This window comes from Corvus hawaiiensis, chromosome Z (genome assembly GCF_020740725.1).
Source record: "Corvus hawaiiensis isolate bCorHaw1 chromosome Z, bCorHaw1.pri.cur, whole genome shotgun sequence".
NCBI lineage: Eukaryota > Metazoa > Chordata > Aves > Passeriformes > Corvidae > Corvus > Corvus hawaiiensis.
In genome coordinates, this window is record NC_063255.1 from 14873751 (window position 1) to 14891697 (window position 17947).

Consider the following 17947-nt stretch of genomic DNA (forward strand, 5'->3'; position numbering starts at 1 on the left):
AGCTGTCTGGCATCCCGCCACCAGTGATGGGGAAAAGAGGGAATAACACACAGGCTCCATCAGGCCTTGCCTGCCCCTCGCACGCACCCAGTGGAGCCCCTTCCCGCAGCCCAGGAGCATCCTGCAGGCTGTGTCCGACAGCTGAGGGGCAGCGAGGAGCCCAGCTTGCCCCCTCCTCCCTGCAGAGCCCACCCTGCCTGCCCAATGCCTCAGGGGCAGCCGCAGGGTTGGCACCCTGCCGGGCTGGCTGTCTTCCCTGGCAGGATCCGACTCCACCTCCAGGATGCAGGATCCGACTCCACCACCAGGATGCAGGATCGCCGACATGCGGGTAAATGTGTAAACAAAGTAAATAGTGGAGGCAAAATGTTAGACAAAAATCTATTGTTAGCAGATCTAAGAATGAAAAGGCAGACAAAGGAGTTCCCAGTTTTACTGGGAATCCTGCTAGTAGTATTGTTCCGTGACTGTATGATAACAGAACTGTCAAGAATTCACGAAAAGCAGAATCTCAGTTACTTGATGTCTGTATTTGGGGAAAGCCAGATGGTATTCGTATGACATGATGATGCCGTCCTTTTAATTTTAACCAGTTACACAGCAGTGTATTAAAGTTAGGCATTTTAAAATCTGCCTGTTTAATTAGCTCATCTCCGATAGTTTTAAAAAGAACTAACAGAGGACGGCCGGGACAATGGATCGCCGCGGCGCGGCCCCTTTGCGCCCGCAGCCACCTCCCAGCTCCGCCGGCTCTGTCCCGGCTCCCTGTCCCGGTCAGACGGCTGCGGGCTGGACTGCATGAGGAAGAGCAATGCCAGCAGCGTGCGGGAGGTGATCGTGTCCCTCTCCTCAGCATGGAGGGCTGTGTCCAGTTCTGGGCTCCTCAGCGCAAGAGACGTGTAGCTCCTGGACCGGGTCCAGAGGAGGGTCACAAAAATAATTAAGGGACTGGAGCATCCTTTATGAAAAAAGGCTGAGCGAGCTGGGCATTTAAGCGCCTGTCAGTATCTGCAGGGAGATGTCAGAGGATGGAACAAGCGCTGCTCGGTGGTTTCCCGCAATAGGACACGAGGCAACGGGCGGAAGCCGATGCACAGGAAGTTCCACCTGCACATGAGGAAGAACTTCTTTGCCGTTCGGGTGACCGAGCACTGGAACAGATTTCCCGGAGAGGCTGCGGAGTCTCCCTCATCGGAGACACTCAACAACCGCATGAACGCACTCCTATCCCGCGTGCTCCAGGACGACCCTGTTCGAGCAGGGAGGCTGGACTAGGAGTCCCGCCGTGTCCCTTTCCAACCCAACCCGTTCCGGGATTGCGGGATTGTGGGATTGTGTGGCTGTGACTACAGTTCCCGGCGCGCTGTGCGGCGCTCGGGCGCTACCGGGAGGCGGCGGCGGCGGCCGGGCCGGGGGGCGGTCGATCGGCGGGATGCGGCTGTCGGTGGCGGCCGCCATCTCGCATGGCCGCGTGTACCGGCGGCTCGGGCTCAGCCCGCGGTCGCGCCTGGACCTGCTGCGGAACCTGGTGACGGCGCTGGTGCGGCATGAGCGCATCGAGACGCCCTGGGCGCGGGCCGACGAGATGCGCGGCTACACCGAGCGGGTGAGCGGCGGCACCGCGCCGGGCCGGGCCGGGGGGCGGCGGGCGGCCGAGGCACTCTCACCCACCGCCTCCTTCCTCCCGGCAGCTCATCGACTACGCCAAGCGGGGGGACAAGGACGAGCGCGCCATGCGCATGGCGGATTTCTGGCTGACCGTAAGTACCGCCCAGCCCCACACCCCCGAGGCCCGGCCCGGCGCGGTGCCGGGGCTGAGCGTGCCGCCCCGCAGGAGAAGGACCTCATCCACAAGCTGTTCAAGGTGCTGGCGCCCCGCTTCCAGCCGCACCCCGGCAGCTACACGCGCCTGCTTCAGATCCCCAACCGGGACGGGCTGGACCGCGCTAAGATGGCGGTGATCGAGCTGAAGGGGAACCCGCTCCCGCCGCTCGTCCGCCCGCGCCGCGACTCCGACAAGACGCTGCTGAACCAGCTGCTCAAGGGGTACCGGCAGGACGCGCAGCGGGCGGCCGCCTCCCGGGGAACCCCTGTCTAGGGTCCCCCTGTGCCCCCAGCGGGCTCCAGGGGAGCTGCCCGCGCACCAGGGCCGGATGCTATCCTGGGGCACGGGAAGGGAAGGTGTGGCAGGAGGGCTGGAGGGTGATGGAAGTTGCCGCGGCAAGGGCTGAGTTTACTGGCTGCTTCCAGTGGTTTGAATAGTGACTCAGCAGGAGAAGGAAATCGAGCTAGGAGGCCTGATGGTTTATATTCTCTGTGTAAATAAACTTTGTTCAAAAAGTCAGTTTGCTTGTATTTGAATTGTATTTGGAGAATCATTTAAGTCAGAAAAGACCTCTGAAGTTATCAAATCCAACCTATGACCAAACACCACCGGGACAACAGAGCATGGCACTAAGTGCCATGGCACTAAGACATCCAGTCGTTCTTTTAACACCTCCAGGGACAGTGACTCCACCACCTCCTGGGCAGACCATTTGTGTCTATTCACCCTTTCTGTGAAGAAATTCCTCCTAATGTCCTACATAAACCTACCCTGGCACAGCTTAATTCCTGTGCTTGCAAGTTAGTAACTTACCCTAGAGAAAAATGGGTATGTTAGAGTTTCTGGTCCCAAATCCCTGTGTCAGAGCTACAAGTGTGTTCTAGCAGCCAGTGTTCAGCATTGCAGAACAGAAAGTTTGGTGAAAAATAAGATACTTCTGCTGTTTAAAAGGCACCGAATGCAGATAAGGTAACACTGAGCTAAGTCCTATAAAGAGACAACCAAAGGAACTCATAAGGTGATAACATAGGCAGGAGTCACAGTAATCTCTGGCCAGAACTTGACAGACATGCCAACTTCAAGTGCAGGATTGCAGGAAATCTCCACATTGCTCTATTACAACAAAAAGGGGCAGTAGCAGAACTTTTTCAGAGTGATATAACTACTGAGCAATAAGAATCTTAAATTGTTAGCTTTGTCTCTGATTTCAAGCATGGCTAGTACTTGAAAGTCCTAGCTATAACTTTGAAGTGTAAAAGCCCAAAACAAAACCAACCTGAACGTAAAATCACAGGATAGAATACCGGGTTGGAAGGGACCTCAAGAACACCTGGCCCATCCTTTCTTGGCAAAACACAGCGGAACCAGTGTGGCTTCCTGTCACATTTCTTCCTCACAGGTTTCACAAACTTAAGACATTTAAACGGGTGATCCTGTGTAGCAAGTTAATTGTATGGAAAGACCAAAAAAAATGCATTATGTATTCTCTCTTTGGGACATTTATCTCACAGAGTACCAGTTCTGTTTTAATTAACCCCAGTGAGAAATTAAAGATGGGTAGCACTGCTTAAGGAAGAAGAAAAAACAGTTGAACTGCTAAAAGGTCAGTGTTCAGACAGACCTTAATCTTCATGTTTCTAATAAGCTTGAAATTGTCCTCTTTCAAGTTGACCATATTCAAATAGATGTTTTCTGAACCAAACTGATGTGAAACTCCCACATTATTGAAAGTCCATGCTGAGGCTTTAACAAAATACAAGAATACCTTTAAAAAAGCATTTAATTAGGGAAAACAAGTCACACTCCCATCTGCTTGACCTTAAGTTAATAATCTGAGTTTACTAAAGTGCAGAAAAGCTAGAAGCTTCTAAGCTAAATTGGGGAAAATCCATAATACAGATTTTTTTAATGTACAAATGCATTTTTTGCGGTATCTGTATGAACATAAGGGCAGCTAACAAAGCATTCATCATCTCACGAACATGCTGTATAGTCCCTCTCAATGCAGTGCTGCTATATGTCACTGAACATTTTCTAAGATTGTGGAAGCTTCTGCCACAAAGGTGGTTGTCCTGCCAGTTTGTCTTGTACTCAGGTGGGTCAGGCTTTCAGCTGCCTGTGGAGGAAAACAAAGGGGAATTTCACAGTTAATATGGGAAATCTGTCCTTACTATTCCCTTGTATCCTGGCTGCCAGTGTCAGGCTGCTTCCATCCACACACAGGTCCATATGGTCACTTTTATGTCCTGTCCCCTTCCACCTCTGGAAAATAGATGCCTACCTGACTGCAGCTGTGAGACTCCGGTACCAGTCATGGATCTCTTGTTGGTTGCTGGACATCAACAGCAGTGTCTTCTGTGGAAAGGAAAGCTGAAAGGCAAACAGAATCTGTGGCATTCCTTGCCAAGGCAGCAACTCCAGTAAAAAGAAGGTCATCACCACTGAATTCAGTCCCTGCGTGCTGATTTTCACCCTTCTCCTTCCCAGATAGAAAAATTTAGCCTTAATATTAGGCAAAGCCAGAGGCTGCACAGTACAGAACAAGTGCCAGTCTTCTCCATTGTTTCCAGTTGCAGTTGATAGCTCACTTTGACCCATTTGGAGGTGAGCAATTACAATTCTCAGCAGCTCATCATCCAGTTTTCTAACATATTCCAAGCTGTCCCTAGGGATCCTTCCACTGCCATCATCCACAGGTCACAGCTTGCTCAAAGAGTTTTTTGTCACAGCTCACAAAAAAAGCTAACACAGCCCCAGGTGCAACCTTGGAAGAACTGACCTTGAAACCCCTGCAGAAGACTCTGGCCCCTGTCAAGGAATCTGCAGCCCTCAGGGAATTAGATAAACAACAGCTGTTGTAATAACACTCACATCTTCTTGACTTTGTTTTTCTACATGTTCAGTCTGTAGTCAGTGTAATGCTACATATTCATTGTCATCTGACTGTGGGGCTCCCCCCCCAAACCTGTGGCTCTGATGAGGGCATGTCAGAGTCCTAGTGGAGCTCCTTACCTGAGCTAAGTGAAGCAACCAGCAGCCTGTAGCCCCAGAATGTGCAGGAGGCTCTATGCCATGAAAGGAAAAGTACTTCACTCAAGAAGGGAAGGGTTGCCCTAACTCAGACTCTTTCACTGCATTTTATCACCACTCTTATCATCTCGGTCCTGCTTCTGCTGAGACAGCTGGAGACCTGCTTCCAGGTCTGACTCCACTGGCTCTTCTGCCTGGCACAGGTGGGAATACTTACACTGAGGAGCCCTCCCTGGCTCTGCGTGTGGCCGAACACTTTATCCACTGAGCACTGGTGGAGTGGGTAGACAGCCTGGCAGGACAGTTTGTTCGAGTTCAGCAGGTGCAGTGGGTGGCAGGGCTTCGCTGCAATGAGGATATCAGAGAACAGGAAGAACATCCTGCGCTTCAGTTCTTCTCCCTTTGAAGGCACCACCAAAAGCCAGCCTTCCCGGATATACCAGCGCCCTGGGCATGCAGGGGAAACAGAGACAGCTGTGAGATCTGGGGAAGGGCGGGAGGGAATAAAAAGGAAAGGATGTGATGACACAAACAGGAATAGAGTGTGAGCCACCCTTGCCGGTTGCCGTGTTCTACATCAATTCCAACCACTAGAAGGCACTGATGTCAGCTGAGTCCAGTCCACCAGCGTGGATAACACTGGTGCAGAAGCAGTAACCAGCCCAAAATGCTTAGTATATGAGGAACAGCTGAAGATGTTATAAATCTGCTATGTTAATTAAGAGTATATTATCATATGCAAGTCTCTTTAAAATGATCAGAACAAAAACACGGTTTGAAAATGATATGCATAACGTTAAATTAACATAAGCCTTCAGAAAACGCAGCATGAACTACCTTAAATTGTGTTGACCAGCTGTTTGTCATTAGTGGTGAAACAGAAGCTAGCTTCAGCTTTGAAAATCTATTATTTTTTCCTTGTTTTGTTTGTGTGTGCTAATTAAACAGATAAACCCTCCTCCCCAAAACTAAAACAAAACTATGTTTCACAGGTCATCTAACTATGTACAGACCTACAGTAACCAAGAGATTACAGATTGCAGATGACTGTTCTAAAGAGAAGGCATCAAAGGAGATACAAAATGAGAAAGGTCTGAGTAGGCAACCTTATCAACCTCTCTTGCACAACTGAGTCCAGTGTCATCCACCTGTGAAATGAATTGTGATAACACAAGAGGAAAGTAATCAAAACAGTTCAATAAGCCTAGCTGTAAGCAGCAATTTTAAAAATTGAATAGTGAAATAAATGAAATAATTAAAGCAGGACTTCTTACTAGGATTTTTGTGGAAGATAGCCATCAACTCACAGGAGTTATGAAGACACCTGCCAGTAAGATTACTTATAAAAATGTAAAGCCGTAACAAGGTGTTGCCACCTGGTCTTGTCTAGAAAACATGTGCCAGGGAATTTCAGTCACTCTTTCATGCCTTAGCTTCTGTGTGAGCTATTAAGAACCTTTTAGGAAAAAACCCTCGGTTTTGTTTTTATTATGGATTGTGTCTTATTAGCATGCTACAGTCACAAAAAAAAAGAGGTGAGTGGATTCCTGCTTAGCTTATTGCACAGGAACCACTCCTTATCAGAATAAGAAACTGAGGAAGACAAGGGTGAGGTGCAGGAATCAATCCCTGTTTAAAAAAACAAACGGGAGGATGGTGTCAGCAGCATGGGGCTGGACTGGGAGCTGTTTCCCTCAGGCTATGCTGTGATCAGACTCAGAGGCATACAGTCTGACCCAGACTGTACTGGAAGTCTTGGAATATAGATGCATGTCCAGGATCCCCAGACGTACAAGTTCTAAGAAATTGTTGTGAAAGAATGTGCTCAGTTAAGGCGGCAGTTCTGGCTGATACAGTATTTGTCCTAAATATGGAAGGCAGCAAGAAAAGCAGGGTCTCCTCACTGGGAGCAGGACCTCTCAGAGGCATTGGCAAATGTGAGACACCATCTCCAGCACTCACCCTTCGCTCTTAATCTACAACATTTTGTTTTCTCTCCTGCTTCCTCGTGGCAACAGAACACAATCTTGTCCTGCAAAAGCTACCTTGTTTCTGGAAAGCTGGACCAAAACTTGCAAGCTCCAGCTGCCTCTTATGTTTCTGCTTCTCATATCTAATGGTAACTATGTTACTCCAGCCAATGGAAAACAGGACTACAAGAATTCTCTGTCCTAGATAATGGAAATGCTTTTACTGACCCTCAACGCTTGTCCTACTGCATCTCAGAATTTTCAGAGACCGAAAAATCAGTGGACCAAACACTTTCAAACAATGGCCATCTCTGGTCTAGTTATACTGTTTTGGGGTGTTTGGAGGTTTTTTGTCATGGTGTTACTTTATTAGTTCTGATATTCAGGATAACTGATTTACATTTTTACACCTTTTACACCTTTTTACACACTACACCAAGTGTGCCCAGGCACCCCAGCACATGCTTCTGCTCAGTATAAGCAGAGCATACCTGTGTTAGCTCCCTTTCACCTGGCATCACTGAAAGGATTCTAAGAACAGGAAAGAGAATTGTAAATTAATCTGCCCATTGAGCATCTTTGAGAATAACCTCTGATAAGTAACCTTTGTTCTAGCTGTGTTGCTTTGGCTAAGATAGAGTTAATTTTTCCCATAGTAGCTGGTATGTGGCTGTTTTGGATTTGCACTGAAAACACCATTGACAACACAGGGATCTTTTGTTTATTGCTGTGTAAGCACTGCTCAGTATCAAGGTCTTTCCTGCTCCTCATCCCACAAGTGAGGAGGCTGGGAACGCACGTGAATTTGGGAAGGATCCCAGCTGGGACACCCAATCCGTTCTCCCCAAAGGAACATTTTATATCATATGGTATCATGTTCAGCCTGTTATGAGGGGAAAGAAGGACAAAAGGGGGGAGTTTTAAAGTGGTGGTTCTTGTCTTGCCAGGCAAACACTATGTGTGGTAGAGCCCTGCTTTCCTGGGAATAGCTGAACACATGCCTGCCCACCCACGGGAAGTGGTGGATGAATTCCTTGTGTTACACTGTTTGCATGAACAGCTTCTGCTGTACTTGTTAAACTGTCTTTATCTCAGCCCATGAGCTTTCTCAGTTTTATCCTTCCAAGTCTTTCGCCATCCCACTGGGGAAGGTTTTTTTCAGCCAAAGATCCACAGGTATGAATTTCAACCACATTCACATCTGGAGGTACTTGTCTTAGAGACCGTCACACACAGTGACTTTAGCACTCCTCTCCAGCTGCAGCACTGTGCCTGGATAACCTCTGAAATCGCAGAGTTGAGTGAGGCTATAGGTGAAGCCCCAGGTGACGGTTTCATAATTGCCCAGACTGGGCACATTTCTCACAATATTTCATACATAGCTTGGAGTGTGGTCTGTGCATGGAGAACACCCAGTCACATAAAAGACCTGTTATGCATTTAAATATTCTTACATGCCAGTGACTGTGGCTTTATCTATCTCAGCTATCAACACTGATACACTGATTTATGGCACAGTTTAACCATGCAGATAGAAGAAAATTCTCCATATGAAGGGTGTGAGAAGAATTCCATCAGTCTTGTAGCTTAAGGCAAACAACAGCACAGTCCTTGGGCCCTTGACAATCAGAAATCTATGGCCATGCAATCCAGCTATGCAATGGAGGAGGGACAATACAACTACTTACACTCAGCCAAAATGTTCTAGTGTCTCTCTTTCATTCCCACCTGGGACTTACACTCCTGACCTTATTGGTCTCCTAACTTTCTAACCACATCAGCTTCTCCTATGTGAATGTCAGGCAATTAAGCTGTTGCTTATCCTTACTCTAAAATTCTTAACTTAAAAAAAAGTGCTTGAATTAGTAGTCATATTCTTTTACCACCTGAATTTGGGCAGTAGGGGAAAACTGGTTAATGTGAGTTGAGCCAGAGATGAAGGAGAACATATCTCCATGTATCTCAGCACAGTAGAGGAAAAACAGAGCTGTCAGTAAACCCACCTGGAGTCAAAACCTGAGTCTTTTGTCCTTTGAGCAGTTTCTGAACCCGAAGTAGCTGCAAGGAGTTCTCTCTCTTATCAAAGATGTCTTGGACCCACTGAGATACCTCAGAAACAGACTTCACAGCCTCTGAAATTATAGCAGCATACCTTGAAGTTACCACAAATGAATGCTTATTTCACCTTATACATCTTGCTAAGCAAAAATAGTATGAAATTAAGAAACAAAGTTTTAAACTAAATATCAACAACAGCTTTATTCAGGAATTTCTGCAAGAGATTGGACTAGATGACATCCAGAAGCCTTTTTCCAACGAACAATTCTGTAGTTCTAGAAAACATTTGCCAATGAAACATTAGAGAGAGCAATGATTTCCTGGACTTGGAAGCAAAAACAGGGAAAATGTCCTACAAGTGGTGTTAAATGCTTGTGAGAATCACAGAATCATTTAGGTTGGAAAAGACTGCTGAGATCATCAAGTTCAACCTTTGACTGAGTACTACCTTGTCAGGTAGACCATGGCACTGAGTGTCATTTCTTGAACATTTTCAGGGATGATGACTCTACCACTTCCCTGGACAGTCCATTCCAATGTTTAACAACTCTTTCCATAAATAAATGCCTCCAAATATCCATCCTGAAGTTCCCCTGGCACAGCTTGAGGCCATTTCCTCTTGTCCTGTTGCTTGTTACCTGGGAGAGGAGGGCGATCCACAACTGGCCACAACATCCTTTCAGGTGCTTGTAGAGAGTGATCAGGTCACCCCTTTTCTCCAGGCTAAACAGCCCCAGCTCCCTCAGCCACATCTCACAGGACTTGTGCTCCAGACCCTTCCCCAGCTCCATCGCCCTTCTCTGGACTTGCTCCAGCACCTCAGTGTCTCTCCTGCAGTGAAGGGCTCAAAACTGAACATGGGATTTGAGGTGTGGCCTCACCAGTACTGAGCACAGAGGAAAAATCACTTTCCTGGTCCTGCTGGCCACATTATTGCTGATACATCCAGGATGTCCTTGTCCTTCTTGGCCCCCTGGGCACACACTGGCTCATGCTCAGCTGCTGTGGATCAGCACCCCTAGGGCCTTTTCCTCTCAGCAGCTTTCCAGCCACTCTGTCCCAGCCTGTGGCAGATTGTTGTGACCCAGGGACAAGAGCCAGCAACTGGCCTGGTTGAACCTCACACAACTGGCCTCAACCCATGGATCCAGCCTGTGCAGAGCCTTCCTGCCCTCCAGCAGATCAACACTCCCACCCAACTTGGTGCCATCTGCAAACTGACTGAGGGTGCTCTTGATTCCCTCATCCAGATCATCAATAAAGATACTAAACAGGACTGACCCTGGTACTGAGCCCTGGGGGGCACCTGTAGTGGCTGGATATAGCATGAAGGACATGAATTATCCTAGAAAATTGAGGCAGAGAGTCAGAGAATGGTTTGGGTTGGAAGGGACCTGAAAGATCATCTCATTCTAACCTGCCAGCCATGGGCAGGGACACCTTCAAATACATGACATTGCTCAGGTCCACATCCAGCCTGGCCTTGAACACTTTCAGGAATGAGACATCAACTAATTCCTTGAGCTACCTGTTCCAGTGCCTCACAAGCAGCAGAGTTTAAAAAACACGAGCTGCCACTTCTCTAACCTAGCTACTAGGCCATTTTCACAGGCAGTTATTCAATGTATTTTTACTCCTAATGTGTTCTTAGGGACATCTTTGTCAAGACAGAGAAGGAAAATAGTAACCCAGAGAGAGAAAGAAGATTTTCTTCCTGTGGAAAAAGGCAGGAGGTGGTAGTCAAAATATTCTTAGCAAGGAGTCTATCATTGATCAAAGTGCCAGCATTTACAGGTAGAATCATACTTGCAAGTTTCTGGTACTCAGCAGTGTCTGGGCTGGTGTTCTGCAGCAGGTCTCTGAAGAAATGCTTGTACCTGAGTTGGAGAGAGCAGGTTTAATTCCCAACAAGATACCAAGAACAGCAGGAGCACCTCCTGTTAGACAGCACGGTGAAAAACACTTGACCAGGGGACAGAGTAAACCTAACAAAGCAGTTTTGGTCATACTTCAATCGCATTCTTTTTATCATCAGATGTCTCAACTAAAATAACCCAAGTATTTTGTACATCTGCAAACCTTGGGCTTTTCCTGGGGATACAATAAAAGCAGCCTCACAAATCACTGAAGTTCATGAGGTTCTCTCAGAATTCACATAAACATGCCTTCAATAAGTCACAAATTTCTCTTTGAACAATCTATTTTTAATAGTATCTGAATGGTGGCGTTCATACCATGTTTCCTGCCCATACAAGAAAATAAAGGCATTTCTATAAGAACTAGGACCCGCCTTTTTCTTTTTTCCTTCCCAGTCTTTACTGGAGAGGATAAGATCTCTGCAAATGCTTTCTCCCAATAAAGTCAAACAATAGGAATTTAACAGATTCACAGATTGGCAGAACTCATATGACCTAGTGCATATATTAGGAGAGTTTTAAGGAAGCTTGAACATGATAGATCTGATTAATGAAAAAATTAGACTTTCTGTTAAAAAGCTCACAATTTTCCAAATAGTTGTACAGCAACAAATATACTACTGTTTTGCAAATTTAAAGGAAGTATATGAAGAATTATAGTAAAATCCCACCAATCAGCTTAAAGTTTATTTCTGCCAAGCTGATTAAAAACACTATATAAAGCTACATGAAAGACTTTGGTATGATCTCTCCAAGTTATTTTCAAAGAAACAAGGTGCTCAATCTCTCCAATTTGCTTTAGATGGTTAAAAAACAGCTGCTGGATCTATAGCAGCAGAATCTGGGTTCCCAGAAAACCACCTTTATTACCCACACACCCTCCCCAAGAAAGAGCTGCCCATGAGTGCATGCAGCACTCTCCTCATGCAGTCAGTTTGCCTCTTCGAAGGGGAGATGATCATAGAATATCCTGAGCTGGAAGGGATTCACAAGGATCATCAAGTCCAGTTCATGCCTCTGCACAGGATAACCCTAAAAATCACACCACGTGTCCAACAGTGTTGTCTAAACACTTCCTGAAACCTGGAAGGCTTGTTGCCTTGAGAGGGAAAAGCACCAATCTACAGTGGATCTGTCCAGGCTCAGACAAATGTGATAGGCATCAAATCTGAGGAAAGCATAAGGCCCTGATAACCAGAGAGGAAAGAGAAGCTCTCCTCTGTTCATTAATCTCATTTCTCTCCAAAAGCAACCATCTATAAGAGCCACAATGCTGCTCCAGGTCAGCAATCTGCATAAAAATGGAGCAAAAGCATCTCTGGCAGAGAGCACCACTTCTGCAGCATTTCAGTCAGCTTGCTTTCATTCAGGGCCAAACTTCAGTAGCTTACTGAGATGGCAGCCTCCAATTCTACCCAAGAGCTAGAGGAAGGGCATAGGAGCCAGGGCTAAACACACCAACCTTCCTGCATCATCTCCCATCCATGTACATGGATTCCACTTTGTAGGCACATCCTCAGGTCTGTTTCATTGCTGTCTCAATGTTTTGATTTTGAGACAAATTAGGCAACTTTCCCTCTCATAAAAACAAAGTTACATTCCTTTATCCCTTCTCATGCTAATCCCTTGAAGACTCACAATTGCTTACTTACTGGTGCAGCCTCTGCAGGGGCAAAGGAAGCAGATCCTCTAGCTCCCTCCCTTGAAACTGAGGTCGAGCCTCCTGGAGTTTCTTAAACCGCCGAAATGACTTATTTTTCCTCAGTTGCTCCTGTGTGCAGCAGAAAAGGGGTATAGCTTCGAGACTACAGAAATAACTATGTGCTCTAGTCTGCACCAGAGCTTCAAACTCTTCACTTTAGAGTTTATGACTTCAGTCCCACAAGCATCAATTTCTTCTGTGGCTATGGGCAGGCCATTGCCTTTGTCCTGACTATCCATTCCAGTGGCCAATGGAAGCAATATCCCCCTTTAATACACGCACAGAAAATGGAAATAAAGAAAAAGAGAAGGTTGAACCAGTTAGGAAAACAAGGAGTGCCCCTGTGGCTTTGTGCCACGCCTTTCAAGAAAAAGCAATGCAGATCTGCACTCCCATCATCTCAAGATAAATATCCAAAATGGCTTTTTCTCTCGGAAAATCAAAAGCATGAATATATGCATGCAAAGACAAGAGAAGGAAAACATTCCAGTACATTCTGCATCTGGGGACAAGCATGGACAAAAACTGGAATTTGGGTGGTTTAAATTCCAGATACAGCTGTCAGGATTTTGGAATAAATATGTATCCTGCCAAAATTTCTTGAAAACAGGTTGTAATTGGAGACATAAGTGGGAAGAAAAAGTTTTCTTCAACCATAGGAAAAAAAACTGTGAAGGAAATGAAATACCACTACTAGCATATAGTTGGTCGTAGTGGGAAAGACTAGGAGACATGACAATTCCTAGAAAGAGATCTCTGTATCATAGTGAAAGCCGGGAAATTCTCTAGGCTTGCCAGCTAGGAAGGAGCAGGAGTAAATACTGTTTGAGAAAGCTGTGCTCACCATATGCACATACACACACAAACACCTGAAAAAAGCATCAGAAATTGGAAGCTCTAAATAAGTAGAGAAATTTTCACCATTTTATTGTGGAAGAAAGCCTGAATTTCATCAGCCCAGAAAAAGTAAACACTGATGACTCCAGAAACAGAAGACAAATGGAAGGATGTGCCAATTTCACAGAATGGAAAAAGAGAAATAATATGAAGACTAAAGTAGGTATTTACCTTCAAGGTTTTATTTGCCTGCTCCAAATTCTCTGCATAGTGGCCATAAAAATCCAGACTTTGACAAAAATTTTCCAGTCCTGGTCCCAAATTCCCTTTCTCCAGGTGAAATGACAGAACACTGTGCACAAGGAGCAAAAAGCTTGTGAAGGATGCATTACAGATGGCATTTTCACAACTCCTTCTGATTCATTCCTTTGGTGACCTTCCTTTACCATTCTCCACCTCACATCCAATTTCCACGCCAGATTTGCCTGGAGGTCAGACAGTGAGCCACAGAACACCTTGTGGAGCAGACTTACTGGGCTTAAACCACTGTCTAGTAACTGGGTACCCAGATATGTGATACAGATCAGGAGATCCCCAGGGACACCTCCAAGTGCCACTAAGGCTAGCAGTGCTAGGAGTGAATGGCTGTTTAACAACATGTTAGCCTTGTTTCCCCAAATCTTACTTTCTCATCAACATAGAGTCCTTCCAATATAATTACAGGAATTGCATCCTGTGTCCACTTACTGGCTGGCAGAATATAAGGATTCCAGGGGTCCAAATATAGTTTCCAACACAGCAGGTTTCAGCGTCCCTTTGGCTTTTAAAATCGTCACAAAGTACTAAGTAGGAAAGAAAAAGAATTTCAAACAGGTAGAATTCACAAATCATCAAACTGAATGGTTTGTGTTGGAAAGGATCTTAAAGACCATCTACTTCCAACCTGGTCGGGGACACCTTCCAAGCCTCATCCAACCTGGCCCATCACTTCCAGGGATGGGGCATCCACAGCTTCTCTGGTCAACTTCTGCCGGTGCCTCACCACCCTCACAGTAAAGAATTTCTTCCTAACATCTAATTTAAACCCACTCTCTTTCAGTTTCAAACCATTCCTCCGTATCCTATCGCTATATGCCTGTGTAAAAGTCACTCTTCCTCTTTTTATAACCCCCCTTCAAGTACCAGAAGGCTGCAAAGGTTATTAACCTCTGAGGTCACTCAAAGGTTATTTGTGGCACACGGCAGAAGCCAGAAGCTGCAGCCTGAACACTCTTTGGCTCAGAAGGATATCAAACATCATGAATGTCTACCTAAGATATCCACCATCAGATGTAAGCCTTACTTGTAGCTTTGACCATAACTGTAAACACATGGAACAATACTACAGCTGAAAAGATTGTACAGTGAACGCTACTGCACTACTACTGAGATTCAACAGTACTACACTGAAAAGATTCTGTTTCAGTGTCCTCAGACGCATCTGTTTTTCACTCTCTTGTCCATAATTTTTGTATTGTCTGTGTCCCTACAGTTCATACATCTCAGGCATCTTAAGGTGAGCCCCCTATTCAATCAAAACTTGAAAGATTTATGTCTGTGTACAGAACAAAGCTAAAAGGCCAAACCCATGAGCTATTGAATATTACAGAGGACATAAAAGAAAAACAACAAAAAACCCTTTTAGCCACAGTAGGTGTCCCGGCGTTAGGGATGTATCAAAGTCTTGCTCTTGACCCTTCTCCATGAAAACACAGATAAGTATGTGCTGTCTGAATACACCTACATATCAGAAGGGGCAGAAATACTCACCGTGAGCACCAAATCCAGCTGCTCAAGGTATTTGTGTTCCGTTTCCAGCAGTTCCTTGGCTGTCCGGCTGCGCTTTCTCTCCCAGCGAGCCCTCTGGTCTTCCACAGTGTTTGCTCCAACCGCAAACAGCAGGGATGAGGCACTCATGGCAGAGTCAGGGCTGATATACAGGGATCTAAAGGATCCTGAAGAGCTAAGAAAGATGGACACATTACAAAAGAATAACCCAGGTTGCAGGGCAAGATTCTGAACTAAAACCTCTGCACTTTCCTATGAAATAAAGGAAGTCATTTGCCACAACCGTTATTAAGAGTTTCCTTCTGTATTCCGTCACGTTGGGCACAGGGGCCCTGCATCAACAAGAGGCACAGCATTAGAGAGACCAGGCTGTGAAAGCAAGAGCAGTACATGACAATATATCTGTAAGCAAATCTCAGTGCACAATCCCACGTGCAAACCACTGCTTCCTGTGCTTTGCCCTTCCCATGCTTTGTGTGAAATTCTCATTAAACTCAAGCAAGTTAGTGGGTGGAAGAGGTACTGTGGATAGGAGTAGAAAACAACCATAAGATTTGTCTTGTGAGGGAAAACAGAAGAGAAAGAGACCACTCGTGCTTGTTTTCCCATGGAGGTTACTAAGAAGTGAGTGGTTTGCTTTGTCATTTACTAACAGTAATTTGTGCTTCTGGAAGTGAGAGAGGCCAAACAACTGCTGTGAATCACACCAGCTTTGCTCCTGCTCTGCTCTTCTGCTACAGTATCATGATTTTGTTACACAGAAAAACATTCCCCCTTTCAGCATGCCCTCTCAGTAAAAGAGGAGTTTTAGCAGAACAGCGGATAGATATTGTTCTTTTGATGAAAATGCAGTGCAGGCAGTTGCACACTTGCCCAGGCATTAAGTCTGCAGTTTCACTGGAATCTGAGTAACCTCCAAAAAGTTCTGGTTCCCACATGGACGAGATACACTAATACAGAAAGATGTGTCATCATAGAGAAGGAGATTTGTCAAACACCATCTTCCAGAGACATTTCAGGTATATAAATCAATGTCTGAAACAAAAGCTTCACATCAAATGAGAACCAGGACTCATTTAATGAGTTTGCAAAAGTCCAGAGAGCTGAGGGACATGTGCAGTGTTTTACAGTAGCAGCGGCTTCTCCAGGGGTTTACCCTCATATTCACTTACAGCACAGCCATAAGCCTAACCAAGGCCTTCCGTCTTGGTCAAACAGGGCAGACCTGGCGTGGATGGAGGCAGCACGGCAGGGAACATCACCCAAAGCTTAGCATTGGTCTTCCCCTTGAAGTGTTTGAGGCCAGGCTGGATGGGGCCCTGAACAACCCTGCCTGTGGAAGGTGTCTCTGGGCTTTGGAGAGGTGTTGGAAGGAGGTGGTCTTTAAGGTCCCTTCCAACTGAAACCATTCCATGATTCTATTCGTGTGCATTTGCAAAGTACTCACCAGCAATGGACTAAATCGCTGCCATTCGCATAGCACCTCTAGCCAGGGTAGACTGCAGTCAGGATGTTTATTTTGCAGACCAATTTCTTTTAACGCACAATAATTAAAACAAACGAACAAGTTATACCAGGTTTAACCATCTACTGCTCACATAAAGAAGTTCAAGCACTCCCATTATTGCACAATATATTCTAACTGTGACAGGTCTGTAGGGTGAGAGCTGTCTGCAGCCTGTGGGTACACTAGAAAACACTTCACCTACAAGTGACAGAACTGCTCCAGCTTGCTTCTTCCATCTCACATTCACAAACCACTGAACACACTCTGTTACTGTTAACTACCTTATAAGGCACCATTAGCAGCATGCCCTCCAACATTCCTAACTGTTTCGAGTACCCTCAAAAAAATCTCCTGTTATTATTGCAGCAGAGCCTCTCTTGATATTTCAGGAGTGTAACCACATGGTGGGTCAGGTCCAAGGGCCACATGGCCCCGCATCCCACACTGCGAGGTAAGGGGAAGGGAAAGGGAGAAACCCTGGAGCCCACAGCCAGTCCTCCGCCACCCTGAGGCATAAAGGAGAAAATATCGCAGGAGTTAATACTGTAGGTAAACTATGCACCTAGCCTTCCTTCAATTCGCCTGTGCTACTGGGTATTTAAAAGTGGTTTTGTGATCAGTCAAAACCAAGGGTATTAGATTCTTTCAGCAGATGAGAAAAAAATCCATCAAAAGTCTTACAGGATTCAACAGAATGCTTTTCTTGACCAAAAATGAAGCATTTCATTCATTATCCAGATTTTGTGGAATTTTTTTTAAAACAACTTAAGTATGTTTTAAAGAAACAAATGTTTCCAGTAAAAAAGAACGCGGGTGCGCTGAAAAATTTTAACTAAACGCTAACCAGATGTTTTTCTCTGACTGTGACATGGGTTCAGGAAATACTTGGTGGAATCAGGGACCAGTTTAGCCAAAGGGATCTTTAGGGGTCATCCAGCTGAGACCTATGCCCGGAGCGGGACTACCGCCAAAGTCAGGATGGGCTGCACAGGGCTTCATGCTGCCCAGGACCTTTCCACGGGTTGAGATCAGGACACGACGGAACACGACACCGACACCGGTCGCGGCTGAGGTCCCTGTCTCGGTTTCGGTTTCGGTTTCGGTTCCGGTTTCGGTTCCGGTCCCGGTCCCGGTCCCGGTCCCGGTCCCGGTCCCGGTCCCGGTCCCACGCCGTCCCCGCCGCCCGTTACCTGCCGGTCCCGCCGCCGCCCCGCGTTCAAACGGCGGCCCCGCCCCGACGGGCGGTCCCGGGGCGGAGCGGGGGCGGAGCGCGGC

General features: G+C 46.3%; 2 protein-coding genes across 2 annotated transcripts; one reads left to right on the top strand and one right to left on the bottom strand.

Moving 5' to 3' along the window:
- Positions 1-1129: 1129 nt before the first annotated feature.
- MRPL17 (mitochondrial ribosomal protein L17) lies at positions 1130-2344 on the top strand. The gene is made up of 3 exons (XM_048291903.1): positions 1130-1606; positions 1692-1760; positions 1835-2344. Exons 1-3 carry the CDS (start codon positions 1433-1435, stop codon positions 2096-2098), a joined length of 507 nt encoding a protein of 168 aa, XP_048147860.1. The 5' UTR covers positions 1130-1432; the 3' UTR covers positions 2099-2344.
- Positions 2345-3587: 1243 nt separating this feature from the next.
- ARHGEF39 (Rho guanine nucleotide exchange factor 39) lies at positions 3588-17924 on the bottom strand. Its single transcript, XM_048291902.1, has 11 exons — positions 17863-17924; positions 16613-16698; positions 15148-15340; positions 14086-14180; positions 13570-13690; positions 12452-12570; positions 10690-10760; positions 8829-8957; positions 5073-5302; positions 4107-4195; positions 3588-3941 (listed from the first exon to the last, which is right to left on the bottom strand). The coding sequence occupies exons 3-11, from the start codon at positions 15292-15294 to the stop codon at positions 3926-3928; spliced, it is 1017 nt and encodes a 338-aa protein (XP_048147859.1). The 5' UTR covers positions 15295-15340; positions 16613-16698; positions 17863-17924; the 3' UTR covers positions 3588-3925.
- Positions 17925-17947: the final 23 nt, after the last annotated feature.

Excerpts from the sequence above, each read along its gene's own strand:
- MRPL17 (XM_048291903.1), top strand. The coding sequence starts at position 1,433 with ATGCGGCTGTCGGTGGCGGCCGCCATCTCGCATGGCCGCGTGTACCGG. Across the intron at positions 1,607-1,691 it reads TGCGCGGCTACACCGAGCGG|CTCATCGACTACGCCAAGCG; the intron begins GTGAGCGGCGGC and ends TCCTCCCGGCAG. Across the intron at positions 1,761-1,834 it reads TGGCGGATTTCTGGCTGACC|GAGAAGGACCTCATCCACAA; the intron begins GTAAGTACCGCC and ends GCCGCCCCGCAG.
- ARHGEF39 (XM_048291902.1), bottom strand. The coding sequence starts at position 15,294 with ATGAGTGCCTCATCCCTGCTGTTTGCGGTTGGAGCAAACACTGTGGAA. Across the intron at positions 14,181-15,147 it reads AGCTGGATTTGGTGCTCACG|TACTTTGTGACGATTTTAAA; the intron begins GTGAGTATTTCT and ends TTTCCTACTTAG. Across the intron at positions 5,303-8,828 it reads GACTCAGGTTTTGACTCCAG|GGCGCTGGTATATCCGGGAA; the intron begins GTGGGTTTACTG and ends CTGCATGCCCAG.